Below are 13,472 nucleotides of genomic sequence, written 5' to 3' on the forward strand. Positions count from 1 at the left end.
AATTACGTTAGCACTAATGGGGGATAAAAATGGGATAAAAAATCGGGAGGGGGGGGGGGGGGGGCGGGAAATATATATAAAAAAAAAAAAAAAACTTTGTTTGAGGATATCAACGTTATTCACTAGTCTAAAGATAGTTCTACCATCAAGAACATATAAAACAATTTTCAAAAGCAAATGCATATGTCAGTTGACAGAAGTGTGGAGACAGATAACATTAACTTTAGCTAAAAATAATAACGTTACCTAACGTTAGCTAACACCAAATATCAATGATGACTTCTGCAAATAAAAATTGTTTTTGCTTTTGTTTTATATGTTCTTGATGGTAGAACTATCTTTAGACTAGTGAATAACGTTGATATCCTCAAACAAAGTGTCTTAAAGTGTGTAATGTTAACATTAGTTAGAGAAGAAACGAGCTCGCGCAAGTGCTGACACTGACTGCTTCACAGACTGACTGAGCTAATCTGAAAATGCTTGACTGAAAAAGGGCCGTTGCCTACCAACAAGGTCAAGATTAAAAGTCCATACTCTTAACAAAAACTAAAACTTCACTGAAAAGGGACATTGCACAACAGGGATTAGGACTAGACAGTCAGCTGAGTTCAAAGACAAGTTTCCTTTACTGTGTGCTGATGAAATTTAGTAGCCTAGGATTCAGTTTTCATTTCAAAGTTAATTTCATTGTTTGTTTTGAGTTGACCTTTAAATTCAGCTCAAGCAACTAACCTTGCTAGCTTTGCATACAGAATACTATTTTATGTTAGGCTATAGTGCAAAATTGTTTTTGGTTCATTATGAAAATGTGATGGGATGAACTGGACACCATATTCTCAGTAGCCTACCCTATTTAATGGGAAACCGCAAATCAGCAACTGTTGTTTACACACAAACATTGACTTTAATGACCTCAGAGATTACTTCTGTGTACCAGGGCCGTAGCCAGGGTTCCGAAATAGGGGAGGTCCAGCAAGGGGACCTTGCTGGACCAAAAAAATTGAGTTTTTTTTCCCCCTTTTTAAGCCATATTTAGAGTAATATATCATTTTAAATCAACATTAGGATTATACTGTTGTGATGTCATTATTCAGTATATTCTCTTTCATGTCACCACCTGCTCAGCTCTCCTGTCAACATAATTGTAACTAACAAACACAAACTGTTTTAGCCAAATTCATATCAAAATGACACCTACAAACACAGGTACACAACCCAAGCCGTACACAACACACAAAGTTACTTAGACAGACTAGACACTTACTTTCTTGGTTGTTGCTAAAAAAATCTGTCAGTGTGTGTCACTCACTGTCTGTCGTTCACTCGCTCACTGTCTCGCAGCTCGCTCACCTTCAATTATCTCGCCAGGCAGACAGACAGTCATCACTCACCACCATGCTGCTGCTCTCTCAGAATCAAGTTACCGCGGACGCGGCGTCAGATGACTTCCTGCCTGACCTGCCTTTCGTTTCAAAATAAAAGCGATCCCGTGTTTTTCATGCTTTTCCTGTTTTCCATGCAGATTGTTTTATTTTTTTACAATCTTCGTTCTCAGGACACTCTACAATTTTCCTTTTCCCAAAGTCCGAACTGAATTGGGGAAGAAAGCTTTTAGGTTCTCTGCACCCACCGCATGGAACAGTCTGCAGTCTGATCTTAAACTTAATAGCTTAGTAACCTTAAATGGTTTTAAGGCTATGGTAAAATCTCTTGAGAACAGGCTGTCTGTATGCAAATGTTTTATTTGATCATTTTAATGTTTTTCAATTGTATGTGTTTATGTGTTTGTTTGTTGTAACTTTGTGTTGCTGCTGTTTCTTGGCCAGGTCTCTCTTGTAAAAGAGATCTTTGATCTCAATGGGACAAACCTGGTTAAATAAAGGCTAAAAAAAAAAAAAAAAAAAAAAAAAAAAATCTCTGAAATATTAAAAAAATCTCTGAAATATTAGGGGAGGTCCGGACCTCCCCGTCCTCATAGCTAGCTACGGCCCTGCTGTGTACTTATACTGTATATTATTCAACTCATCATGAGAAGACCTGTCATTCAAGCCTAATATGAAGGCTCTATGACGATTTTGAAAAAACTGCCTCAAAATTGGCAGCCATCTTGGATTTGAAGGTCAAAAATAGGTCAAATCATTATATAAACACCAAATATGTATTCCTTGACCAGAATAAGCTCTGAAACCATGTATTGTGCATCATTGTAGGTCAAAGCATTAAAAAGTTCATTTCCACAGCAGCCATTTTGGATTTTGGTCTCTCAAATATTTTCCCCGCCTTTTTTAAAAATACACCCCGGCTAAATTTGTTTATTAACCCTCCTAGATGACAAATCCATTGAGAAACGGACCTTCGCTCTCCACGGTCACGGAAGTGCCACAGATGACCCTACTACCTTTTCGCCAACATTTCCAATTAACACAAGCCCCAACATTTACTGTACATTCCCTCTTTTCTCTTTACACACATTTCAATTTAACTCATAACCCCCACATTTACCTTATTTCGTTTTCCCTCTTTTCTTTACACTCATCTTCAATTTAACTCAACCCCATCATTTACCTTATTTTCTTTTTTCTTCCCATTCATTTAAACCACCACCATTTCCTTACTCACATTATCACGTTTCACTTCGACCACCATTTCCATCCCCCCTTTCAAAGCTTCTGTCCCACCTGAAGCACTCTAGTCCTTCTCAACCCCCAGTGGGGTTAGTCCTTCGCAGGGTGACTCTTTTCCACCCCTTTTCTGTGCTCTACAGTCCTCACACGCACTGCAGTATCTCCGCACGTCCTCCTTGTGCTTGCCCCAGTAGTAAACTCTACGGATGTGGCTGAGTGTCTCTTCAGGCCCAAAATGACTGGATCCTGTGCCCACGTGTGCCGCCCATAGCGCCACTCCTCTCAGGCAACTAGGCACAAGCCACTGGAACCCCGAGAATCCATGCCCCTTTCTCTTCAAAATCCCCTCATCTAGACGCAGGTCCGAAAACATGTTCCACAGTCCCTTCGTGGCACCGGAACACTTGTGAATCTCCTCCACAGGGGGCCGGCGTCCGGCCACTACCCACGCGAACACCGGACCGATATCCGCGTCCTCCTTCTGTCTGCGTATCCACTCACCCACGTCGACATCCCAGATGACCCTGTCGTCGTCGTCCAGCTCTTGCACTCGCTCGTCCTCCCGTCCCGCTCCCCCAGGGGCCGGCGTGTTGAGGACAGCAGGGCGAACACCACCGGCGCCGATCTCCACCTCGGCTTTCTGCAGTGCAGCCGTGGGGGGTGTGTAGCGGCTTGGTTGGGCCGGCTCCTCCGGCGTTGGCCCCTCTCGCTCACCCGGGGACACGAGCGCCGCTCCCCCGACTGTAACAGCTCTGCAGATGACGTCTCTCTCTTCCCTCTGGCTGTTCAAAACGATCCCCGCTCTCCTGATGGTCTCGTCGCTGATGATGATGTCGTCCTCTACCAGCTGGTATGCAGAGCAGCTAGCCTGGGCCGGCTCAAACGTCACTCTCCTGCCCAGAACAACCGGCTCTGCACTGCTCCGTTGCTCCGCTGCCTGTAGCTCAGGCTGCTCCACTGCTCCGCTACTCCGTTGCTCCTCTGCCTGTTGCTCCGGCTGCTCCCCCGGCTGTGTGTCTCTTCCAGCGTCCGCACTCTTAGTGCAGTCTCTAGCTAAATGCTCAGGCGAACGGCACCTCCAACAAAGTCTCACCTGTCCGCCGCCTGCACGTCTCTCCTCTCCCTCTGTCTTCCAGTCCCCGACAGCTTCTCGACACTCTCTGGCTAAATGCCCCAATCCACCGCATGCCCAGCAGGCTCCCTGCTGTCCCCAGTACCTTTGCTCCGCATGCCCGGTCCGTCTCCCGGGGCCGCTTCGGCACCACCTCGCCACGTGGCCCGGTTCTCCACAGGTCCAACACTCTCTTTGCGGCTCCTCCGTCCGCTTCTCTCCGTGCTGCGCGACCTCCCGTAGCAGCTCCATAAGCCCCTCTGCCCAGGCTGGCGTCGCCTCCAACAACCGTCTGATCTCCCGCATCAAGCGGTCCTCCACGCCGGCAAGCACCGCGCTGAACTCCTGCTTCAGGCGTGTCTCCATGCCAGCCAGTACCGCGCTGAACTCCTTTTCTCCCCCGTCCACTGACTGGCGTTCTTCTCTGCGCACCATCACACGTGGCGCCCCTAGCAGCTAGCTCACACAGCTAGCTTGCTACCGCTAGGTCGCTCGAGCCGTTTGATCTCCAACTTTTCCTCCGCCGTTCCTCCTCACTCTCTCCCCTCTCGACCGAAATCAGGCGTTACCGCTTCACTTCTGACACCAATGTAACGGATCGTGTATCCGCCAAGGAACGGAGAGTTGTAGTTGGTACAGGTTCTTTATTCACAGGCTCATTCAGCTCCTAGCAGCTAGCTTCACAGCTAGCTCTACACACAACAACCGGTCAGCTCGCTCGCATAGCTAGACTCACATCCGGCACGCGGCCGCTGGTCCTATATACCCCCTTTCCCCTAGGAACACACCCACACACATTAGTTCCTAGGTACGCACGGAAACATCACAATGCTAGCGATTACCTGATTCGCTACAATATATATATATATATATACTGTATATATATATATATATATATTCCAAGTAATTTCATAAGGCCATTGCTAATTGTACGTGCGTGCCAGAACTCCCCCCCCCCCCCCCATGCGTGCGCCATCGAACTGGCTAACAAACATGGATAAATGGCTCAAACCTCCAGTTGCTGTCACTGCGGATTCAGGTTTATGGCAGCCCGGCGGTGACAAAAGGAAGAAAAAGAGGCCAGGCCCAAACACCGGCAGTTCAGTGACAATTATAAAATGGCTCTCTCAAATCAAGCAATCTGATTGGTTCACAGCTGTGATGTAATGAGCGTATATCACAGCTGGGGCTGCAATCACAGAATCCCTCCGCCTCTAAGAAAACTTTTGTTTTTGCTCCAATGTCCGTTCAGTCCGTATGTAATGTTATCGTCACGTCACTTCAGTGAACGTTAGCTTTGTGGCTACTGTTAACTAGGTTAGCTAACATTAGCTTCGACAGAAAGAGAAAAATATACACAATAGCCTACGTCCTTTCCTGTAATATCTTTTTAGGGCTCCTTGAAGTTCTGATCTGTTGGGTTAGCTTGGGAAACCCTTAAACCATGTTAGCTGTTTGTTTATTTCTTCAAATTGCAGATCCGCAATAGAATGAGGTTACTTATCGAGTTAGTGTTTACTGTCGTCTCCTGCTAGTGATGTCATCGGTATACGACAGCTAGCTAACCATTAGCTAGCTAATCACGATAACAACGTTCGCTAGCTACCGAACAGGAAACATTTAGGCTATTGACTTCACCCTCCGGGGTCGCTTAACGACCACTCCAAGGACGAGTGGATTGAGCAGTGCCCACCGGAAACGTTATCTCCAGAAAAAAGCCACCTGCTAACATTAGCACAAGCATTAGCCAAAGTTAGCTAGCTAACGTTAGATGTTTGTTTGTCCTCAAGCCTGTGTTAGCTGACGTTACGTTCAGCAACTGTGTTGGCTGGCAGGGAGCCAGGAGGGACTTACGCGGAACATTATGATTTATGAATAACAGCCATTTAAATTGGAGTTGTCTATTACTTTCATATTGCCATACTTGGTAACCGTTTTATAAAAGCAATAGCTAATTTCAGGCCATGATATATCCTCATTATACCACACCTAAGGGTGTTTTCGCTGGTGTCGGGCGAAACATGACCCTTAGGTGTGGTATAATGAGCATATATACCACAGCATGTCGTGATCTGCTTGATGTATGGATTTACTTGTATACGGTATTTACGGATCCACCACAGCCACAGTGTTTTCTCTGTGGCGCAAAGAACACGCATGAGTGAGGGGGTACTATTGGTATGGCAAAACAGCTCAATAGGTACATAAGACAACAAAGTTTGGGAACCACTGTTATATAGGATTTCCTTGTGCTGCATCTTGTATTGGTATGATATGATACACTCTTCACTTCCAGGCAGGTAAAACAGCAATGGACAAAGCCAGAGACAACAACCACAAAGATGTGGCACTTCTCCTAGCCAGAGCTCCTCAGGTTGGTATCTGCATTAACATTCAGCCTATTTTAGGTTACTATTTGGTGGATGCTTTCCATACCCCAGCGAGCACAAAACGTTTTTTCAACGTTGATTTTTAGTTTAAATCTGGGTGATATTGGGTTTGAACGTCTAAGACCTAATTTCACCCTCTTTTCAACCGGCTAAAATGCGGTTACAACGTCAACGTGTAAAAAAACACAATTTGGTTCATCATATTGTTAAAACATTTGTTGTAGTTTGGAATAGAGACAATATTGATAGTGTGTGAATTGGCATTTGTCCATTTTATTGTGTAACTGAGAGTTGAAATCTGGTCTACACGAAAACTACATTTCAACGCATTTTATGTCACATGAAATATCATAAATATGGGACTATATAGGCTATGTGGTGCCAGCAAAAAGCTTCCAGGACACAACTATGGTTAATAGTTTAGCGCAATACTATAAAATAATCAATTCAGTTCCTGCAGCAACGCGCATGCGCAAGTACTATACTAGTTGTGACTGACTAGACCAAAGCAAGTCTGCACCGGTCTGCACCAAGTGCGGAACGAGGTGCTCTGGGCACGCTATGTTATTGTAACATACTGTATACGAGGCTCTGTGTACTGGTGTCAAATGAAGTTAACCTCTGAAGCCGTACAGCCTACAGACTATAGATGCACACACACACAACATAATTTTAGTCTGTTACATAATATGATAGTCTCGTACACATCACATAAAATGACTTGCCCTCCCGATCGTTGACAATTGTGTAGTCTACGTTGTGTGTGAGATAGAGTATATATGTGCCATCTGCAAATAGTGGGTGAAAAAACTTTCACTTTCAAACCTTCCTTGCATGTTTTTTCAACGTTGACCCTAAACGTTTTTTAAACGTCTTTTCAACCGAAAAATGCTCGCTGGGACAGCATATGCTGTCCTGAGTGCATTTTCTGTATTAATTCCAATTCCTCACGAATGAGCTAGATAAGACCATAATGTTGCTAGTAAGAGCATTAGCATCCTACACTTTGTCTTGAGCTGCATATCTGTCAATAATAAATCACTTTGATATCTTCAGGTCCATCGCTTCACACGAGGAAGAACAATAAGGAAACGGAGGGAACGACTGCGAGCTGAGCGCAGGAGCCAGTCTGTCAGCAGGATAGAAATAGTGCCAAACAAAGTACCGGTAAGACATTAGCAGCAGGAGGAGTGGCTTATAGCAGGGATACTCAACTTGCTCTGCCCGGGGGCCACTTTCGTGAAATGATAGAAGGCCAGGGGCCACGGCCAGTTAATAAACAAACTATCCATTTTTCTGTAGCGGATTGTAGGTTTTTGGGCTGTCAGCCGGAGTTTAGTCTGACAATGTTGTGCACACCGGATAGTTAGTTAGGTTAAGTAGTGTATTGGGCTCACTAGCTGTGCAAGCTAGCTATCCAACCAGTTAAACAGTCCCAGAAAAACCCCAAGGCAAGGCGTTGATTTTGACGTTTTTACTGGAAATATTGTGAAACTGCAATGCAAACAAAGCATCTGCATCACTGAACAGCACAAAGCAATGAGTACCTAACAGGTAATTATTCTATGCAATATTTAGCCAAACACAGAAACAGCCTAATGGCAATTAGCATTAGCACAGAGATAGAGCGTAGTTAGCTTAACAACTCAACCTCCCTAAACATAATTCTCAACACCCATACAGATGCAAAACGACACAACAGTCGTATTAATATGTCAAGATGAACCACTCACAGGCATTGCTTGAACAAACAGGAAAAATAAAGGACAGCATCAAAACTGTGGAGCTGATGGGTGCCGCGTCTATGTGCCGACAGGCCGCAGTGCCGACAGGTCGCAATGCCGATAGCCCACAAGCAGAACCAGCTGAGCGAGGCGGTGTGCAGCGTGTCGGTGGAGCTAACCTCTCGCAGCCCCCACGCCAAACCTAACCTCCCCCCATGCCTAAACCTAACCTCCCCCTGACCGTAACCCAAAACCTAACCTCTCCCAGCCCCCACGCCAAACCTAACCTCCCCCCATGCCTAAACCTAACCTCCCCCAGACCCTAACCCAAAACCTAACCTCTCCCACCCCCACGCCTAAACCTAAGGTCGGCATTGCGGGTGGTCGGCATAGCGGGTGGACGGCATAGCGGGTGGACCCCAGCTGATGACTGCCATGTGCTTCTGTGAATTTACTCTTTCACTTTCACTTTTACTTTACTATCACAGCCCAACGTGTGAGCCAATCACAGCAGGGGTGATATAGTCTGTTTTCTTAAAGCTACAGTGCGTGATACAAAATAAACAGTCTGAACAAACTAAACTACGTTTGTAAGGCCAGAACAAGTAGGCTACATACATAAGTGCCTGGGTAGCGAGCAGATGGCGGTATTTGACAATTTAGCAGCTAAATCATAGATTATTGAAAGATATTCCATATTCCAGACTGAAATGCTATAACAGAAGTGTATTGGCCAGAATGACATGAACATTTGGACACTTATTCAGCGGGTATCTTGCATGTTGCGTTCAGGTGCACTGTATTTTTTTTTTTTTTTTTTTTGCAATTCCATCGCGGGCCACACAGGGGGCGCATTGAAATCTGGAACACTGCTGCAACATGCTCCAGATGCTGTGGGTGGGGGAAAAGTGCTCTGATAATGCATTATTTGGCCTCCGTATGTTTAATGGGGTCGGAGGTGGGCCGTGAAAAGTGTTGAGATTTTTAAGTGGGCCCTGAGTTGGAAAAGGTTGGGAGCTATAATTGCCGTTTCAGTTTGCAATCTTGCAAATTGCCTCTCATATACCTCTTGGTCGTCTTTCCTTCGCAGGACAGCAGCTCTGTGGTGGAGGAAAGCCCAAGCAGCGAACAAGTGGTGGTAAGCAGAACAGCTGGCATGAAGACGGGCCTCCACCACCACCACAAGGCCCCGGCTGCCCCCAGCAGCCCTCACAGCCGACGGCAGAGGAGGAGACTCAGGGACCTGGTGGGTCCACAGAATAGAGATGCCTGGATCAGCATGCTAAGCTAGTCCACAAGCCTGTTTTTGCCATCTCATGGGCTGACTGACTTGCCATTGTTGAAACATGCCTGCGTGAGTGTTGAGCAGCAGTGTTATCGTAGTATTGTTTCTATTGAAATAGCCTAGTGAAAGTGGAACTCATGGGGCTGGTCTCGAGTAATAGCCACGAGTGTTCCTCAGGTTGCTTCTTCAGTCAGAATGGTGGTCACAATCAGTTGAAAAGCCCCTGCATCAGAGCAACCAGAACATTCACATTTATACAGCTCAATAGTCACGTGACTTTCCGTCACGGAAGTGAGTTCCCCATTCATTTTCTCCATAGACATTTCGAAAAGTCCTTATATAACGAGTTTTAAGGCTGGAACAAAGCCAACCCGTGACCTACTGTATCGTGAGTGACCATAAAACATTTAACAAAACAAAAAATAAAAACCGGAGGGCCGGCTGGGAATCGAAAATTTGAATTTTTTTAAATTTGTGAGAGCTACCAGACAGCGGATGTTTAGAACATCAAATGTAAAAGCTTTCATGAGCTGGTTACAGGTTGATCTATCAATTGATCTATTGTCTTCTATCAATTATTGATAAAGGGTATCAAAACAGACATTTATTTCTGATATCATCATTATTTACAATCAGCATTTTTTTTATGCGACATAACAGTGGGTTGTCACAATTTTGCCAATGTGGCTTGCTGAACTCAGTTAAATTTACTTAATGCTTGCTATAAAACAAATTATAAACAAACACAAAACATGCATTCCAGAGTAGTCTCAGGTCAATTAGGAATGGTTCTCTAACAGGTTATGCAGCAGACAACACAGTTAGCATAGTCATTACTCTGAACTAATGTCTCCTCACCAGGCTTTGGATGAAGATGGTCTCAGAAGAGGCGAGGATCACTTTGACAGGAAGAAGGATGTACTTTATTGTGATGGTGAATTGCCTTCCCTCCGGAATGGCAAAACCTATCAGCTTTACACACTCTACCGTGACAAGGATGGCAACATCAGACAGGTTAGTGACCAATCATTCTATAAAGATCAATTATACCTGTGAATTTTCAAGTGGCAATTGTTCCCATGGCATTGCTCAACAAAAGCCCCATTATGAATTTGACCTGAATTGTACTTGAGCAGCAGAGATCAAATCAGTGTCAAGCCTGATCTTTGGTTTCAGCATAGGGATGTCACTTTCTACAGAGTACAAAAGGTGGTGACATCACCTGGCACCAAAGACCAGCCAATAGCAGATGACCAATTCAATACCCTACTTTTCATCATTAGGTATAAGGCTTCACCACAGATTTGGGTTTGGGATTTAGTTACTCTTTAAATTGTTCTTTACATGACCAAAAAGGGTTAAATGCTATGCTACCATAGACCATCAAAAATATGGATGGAGTCACCGTGACACCACCCATTGGTTTTTGGACGCCCGTGTGTGGTCGCTGCCATCTTGGTTTTCACACAGCTCACACTAGACAGTGCAAGACCAGGGGTTTCCCACAGAGCCGCAGTAGCCAGGTGACCTGTCAATCACGCCCAAAACATAGTCCTTTTAATCGTCTATTTTACTCTAAGTGGGTGAGTTATATATATATATATATATATATATTTATTGTTGTTGTTGTTGTTGTTTAGAGTGTACAATATTGTGACTTGTTGACCAATATGCACTCTCTAGGCACCGGCTAATGAGTGCCACTGTCAAACTCTGATCAAGAAGCTGGAGGGGCGACTGCAAGCCACCCAGGAGGAGATGAGGCTGCACCTTCACAGCGTCCAGGAGCAGGTCAATTGCAGATTAAGCAAAATGGAGTGCAGGAACAGACACCAGGTCTGGACTTCCTCTGTCTGATGCTCATTTGATCTGTGGCCTTAAATTTAGTGTTAGAACTTGTGTTAAAGTTTACCCCAAAACATTTAAATTCAGTCATCTTGGATTGTTTTTTAGTTCACAAAGCAGTCCTGGATCTTCACAGTAAAACAGCATTGCAGCATTCTCCTACATTAAACCAGTGGTTCTCAAAGTGGGGTCCAGGGACCCGCAGGGGTCCTTGGAGGGGTTCCAATGTGTCCCCAGCAAAAAGGGGGTAATTTATTTTCACTACCATCCACAATGACGGAATGTATAACTATTTTGGTCAAAACATCTAAAAGTGAAAATCATAGATTTTCAGATGGGGGACCCTGGGACAAAATCTTATCAAATGTGGTCAAATGTGGTCAAATGCCTGTGGTCTAATAGGGGTCCTTGACGTGAAAACGTTTGAGAACCAATGTCCGAAACAACCAGAGCACTTAGCTCCAACCCACATCCACATTACCATGAAGTGGCTGCATGAGCTTGAAGGTGCATACATCTTCGTCTGGATCTCAACTCCTCGATTTCATCCCTCTGTGCAGTCCAGGTGTGTAGTGAACACTTTTCACCAGAGGATTACCATCCAAACATCCAGGGAAGAAAAACAGAACTACTTCTAGCGGCGCATGTACTGTAGCTACTGTAGGCGCCTTCGAGTTCGTGCACCCAGGTCAGCCAGTGTGTGCGCTAACATGAACGTGCCTTGGAGCTACAGTAGCCTAAGTGGCTCCCAGGAAGATTTCAGCTGAAAACATTGTTGACGTCTTTTCAAGTCAAACTGGCATTTCGGACACTTGGATTACGCCAGACGAGCAGTATGGAGCCTTTTGATGTCACCATTTACTTCGGTTGTTTAGGGTGCTGCAACGCTGTTTTCCTGTGAAGCTCCACGACTGCCTTGTGGACTAAAAAAGACTTCACCTGCCATTCCATTGGCATGGGGATGGCTGAATTTTCATTTTTGGTTGAACTGTTCCAAAAATGAAAGGATATCAATTAAGGTTAGAATGATATGGCCTTTTGAAGGCTGATACTGCTATTCATATTTTCTGATTGAAGCTGTCTCACTTATATGCCCAAATAATGTTACAAATAAATAGATTGAGTGGTTGTTTTACAGGGCTCATGTTCATCCCTTCAGAAGAAACCATACTGACTGTTTTCACAGAGTGAACTCATGCATCACAGTAAAGTTTCATTGTTCGCACATGATTTTAGGTTCTGCTACATGTCAATCACCTGACACCCAGAGCTACATGTCAATCACCTGACACCCACAGCTACATGTCAATCACCTGACACACACAGGAAGAAAACTCTAGGAAATCACTCAACAACTTGCCGTCTTTCAAACTTTCACATCCATGTATTTCTTTTAACCATGTCTTTTTTATTCAGGGTGTCTTTGTTAGCCGGGACAGCAGTTGATTTCAAACTAGGTTTGACACTGTAAAGTTTATATTTTAAAAACAAAAAGAGATAACTAAAGGTAAAATCTATACAACATGCATTGGAAAATGAGGGGGAAATGTGAACTAGACAGGCATAATTAGCCAACAGTATAGGGGCTACATGTAGAGCTCTAACTGACACCCGTATTCTCCTTTCAGGCAAGATTTACAGACTGGCAATTCAAATGTTGTGTACCTAGGAGATGGTAGAGCAGTGGTGAGTAGAGCAGTGGTGAGTAGAGCAGGTACTGGTGGGTAGAGCAGTGGTGAGTAGAGCAGGTACTGCTGTACTGGCGGGGGAAAACCATAATGCCTCACGTTTGACTAGTAATTTCTCCAAGTCACCAGTTTGATAACTTTGTCCACACCAGTGCCAATCAAAATTAGCTCAGTGACTGGCAGCAGAATGTAATGTATCATAATTCATCTATTTTTATATAGAAATCCAACATTTGCCATTAACCAATGTTAACTAATGTTGTGTTGTGTTGTGTTGTGTTGTGTTGTGTTGTGTTGTGTTGTGTTGTGTTCTGGCCAGATCAAAGTGTTGGATGTTCTGAATCAGGAGCGAGCAGCAGCAGAGAGGATCAAAGTGTTGGATGTTCTGAATCAGGAGCGAGCAGCAGCAGAGAGGATAGAGCAGAGGGCTGCTCAGGCCAGAGAACAGGCACAGCTGAGACAGGTAGCCTACTTTTGCTTTTCACCATCCTATTCACACTTGTATGGTATTTTTTGGGGACCTTTATACAGGGGTGAGGCCATTGAGAGCAAGCTCTCATTTTCAAGGGTGTCCTGTTGCAATACAAACATTTATAAAAGTTACAAAATTACAAAAGCAGACAAATACAGACAAACAACAAAACAAGATGATAAAAGCACATCAAGAAAAACAAGAGCACTCCCCATGCAAGGCATCCTCAAGGAGCACTTTAAACGACTCTAAAGAGACCAATCGCTCCAGTTTTAGAGAGTCTTGGGGCTCTATCTTCCCCCTGGACTTAAATTAGCATTTAAGGCCGGGCGC

The 13,472-nt window shown here is 44.6% G+C and overlaps 1 protein-coding gene across 1 annotated transcript in view; it reads left to right on the forward strand.

Moving 5' to 3' along the window:
• The window catches only part of ankrd6a (ankyrin repeat domain 6a), a gene marked incomplete at both ends in the record, with an annotated part of 33,814 nt that overhangs the window by 13,120 nt on the left and 7,222 nt on the right, over window positions 1-13,472 (forward strand). The window contains 6 exons of the mRNA XM_083633216.1: window positions 6,032-6,109; window positions 7,182-7,292; window positions 8,940-9,095; window positions 9,996-10,148; window positions 10,818-10,925; window positions 12,987-13,130. Coding sequence (XP_083489342.1) covers window positions 6,032-6,109; window positions 7,182-7,292; window positions 8,940-9,095; window positions 9,996-10,148; window positions 10,818-10,925; window positions 12,987-13,130 — 750 coding nt within the window. The remainder of the gene's footprint in view (window positions 1-6,031; window positions 6,110-7,181; window positions 7,293-8,939; window positions 9,096-9,995; window positions 10,149-10,817; window positions 10,926-12,986; window positions 13,131-13,472) is intronic.

The sequence above is a fragment of the Poromitra crassiceps genome (assembly GCF_964638095.1).
Source record: "Poromitra crassiceps genome assembly, chromosome: 3".
NCBI classification, from domain to species: Eukaryota; Metazoa; Chordata; class Actinopteri; order Beryciformes; family Melamphaidae; genus Poromitra; species Poromitra crassiceps.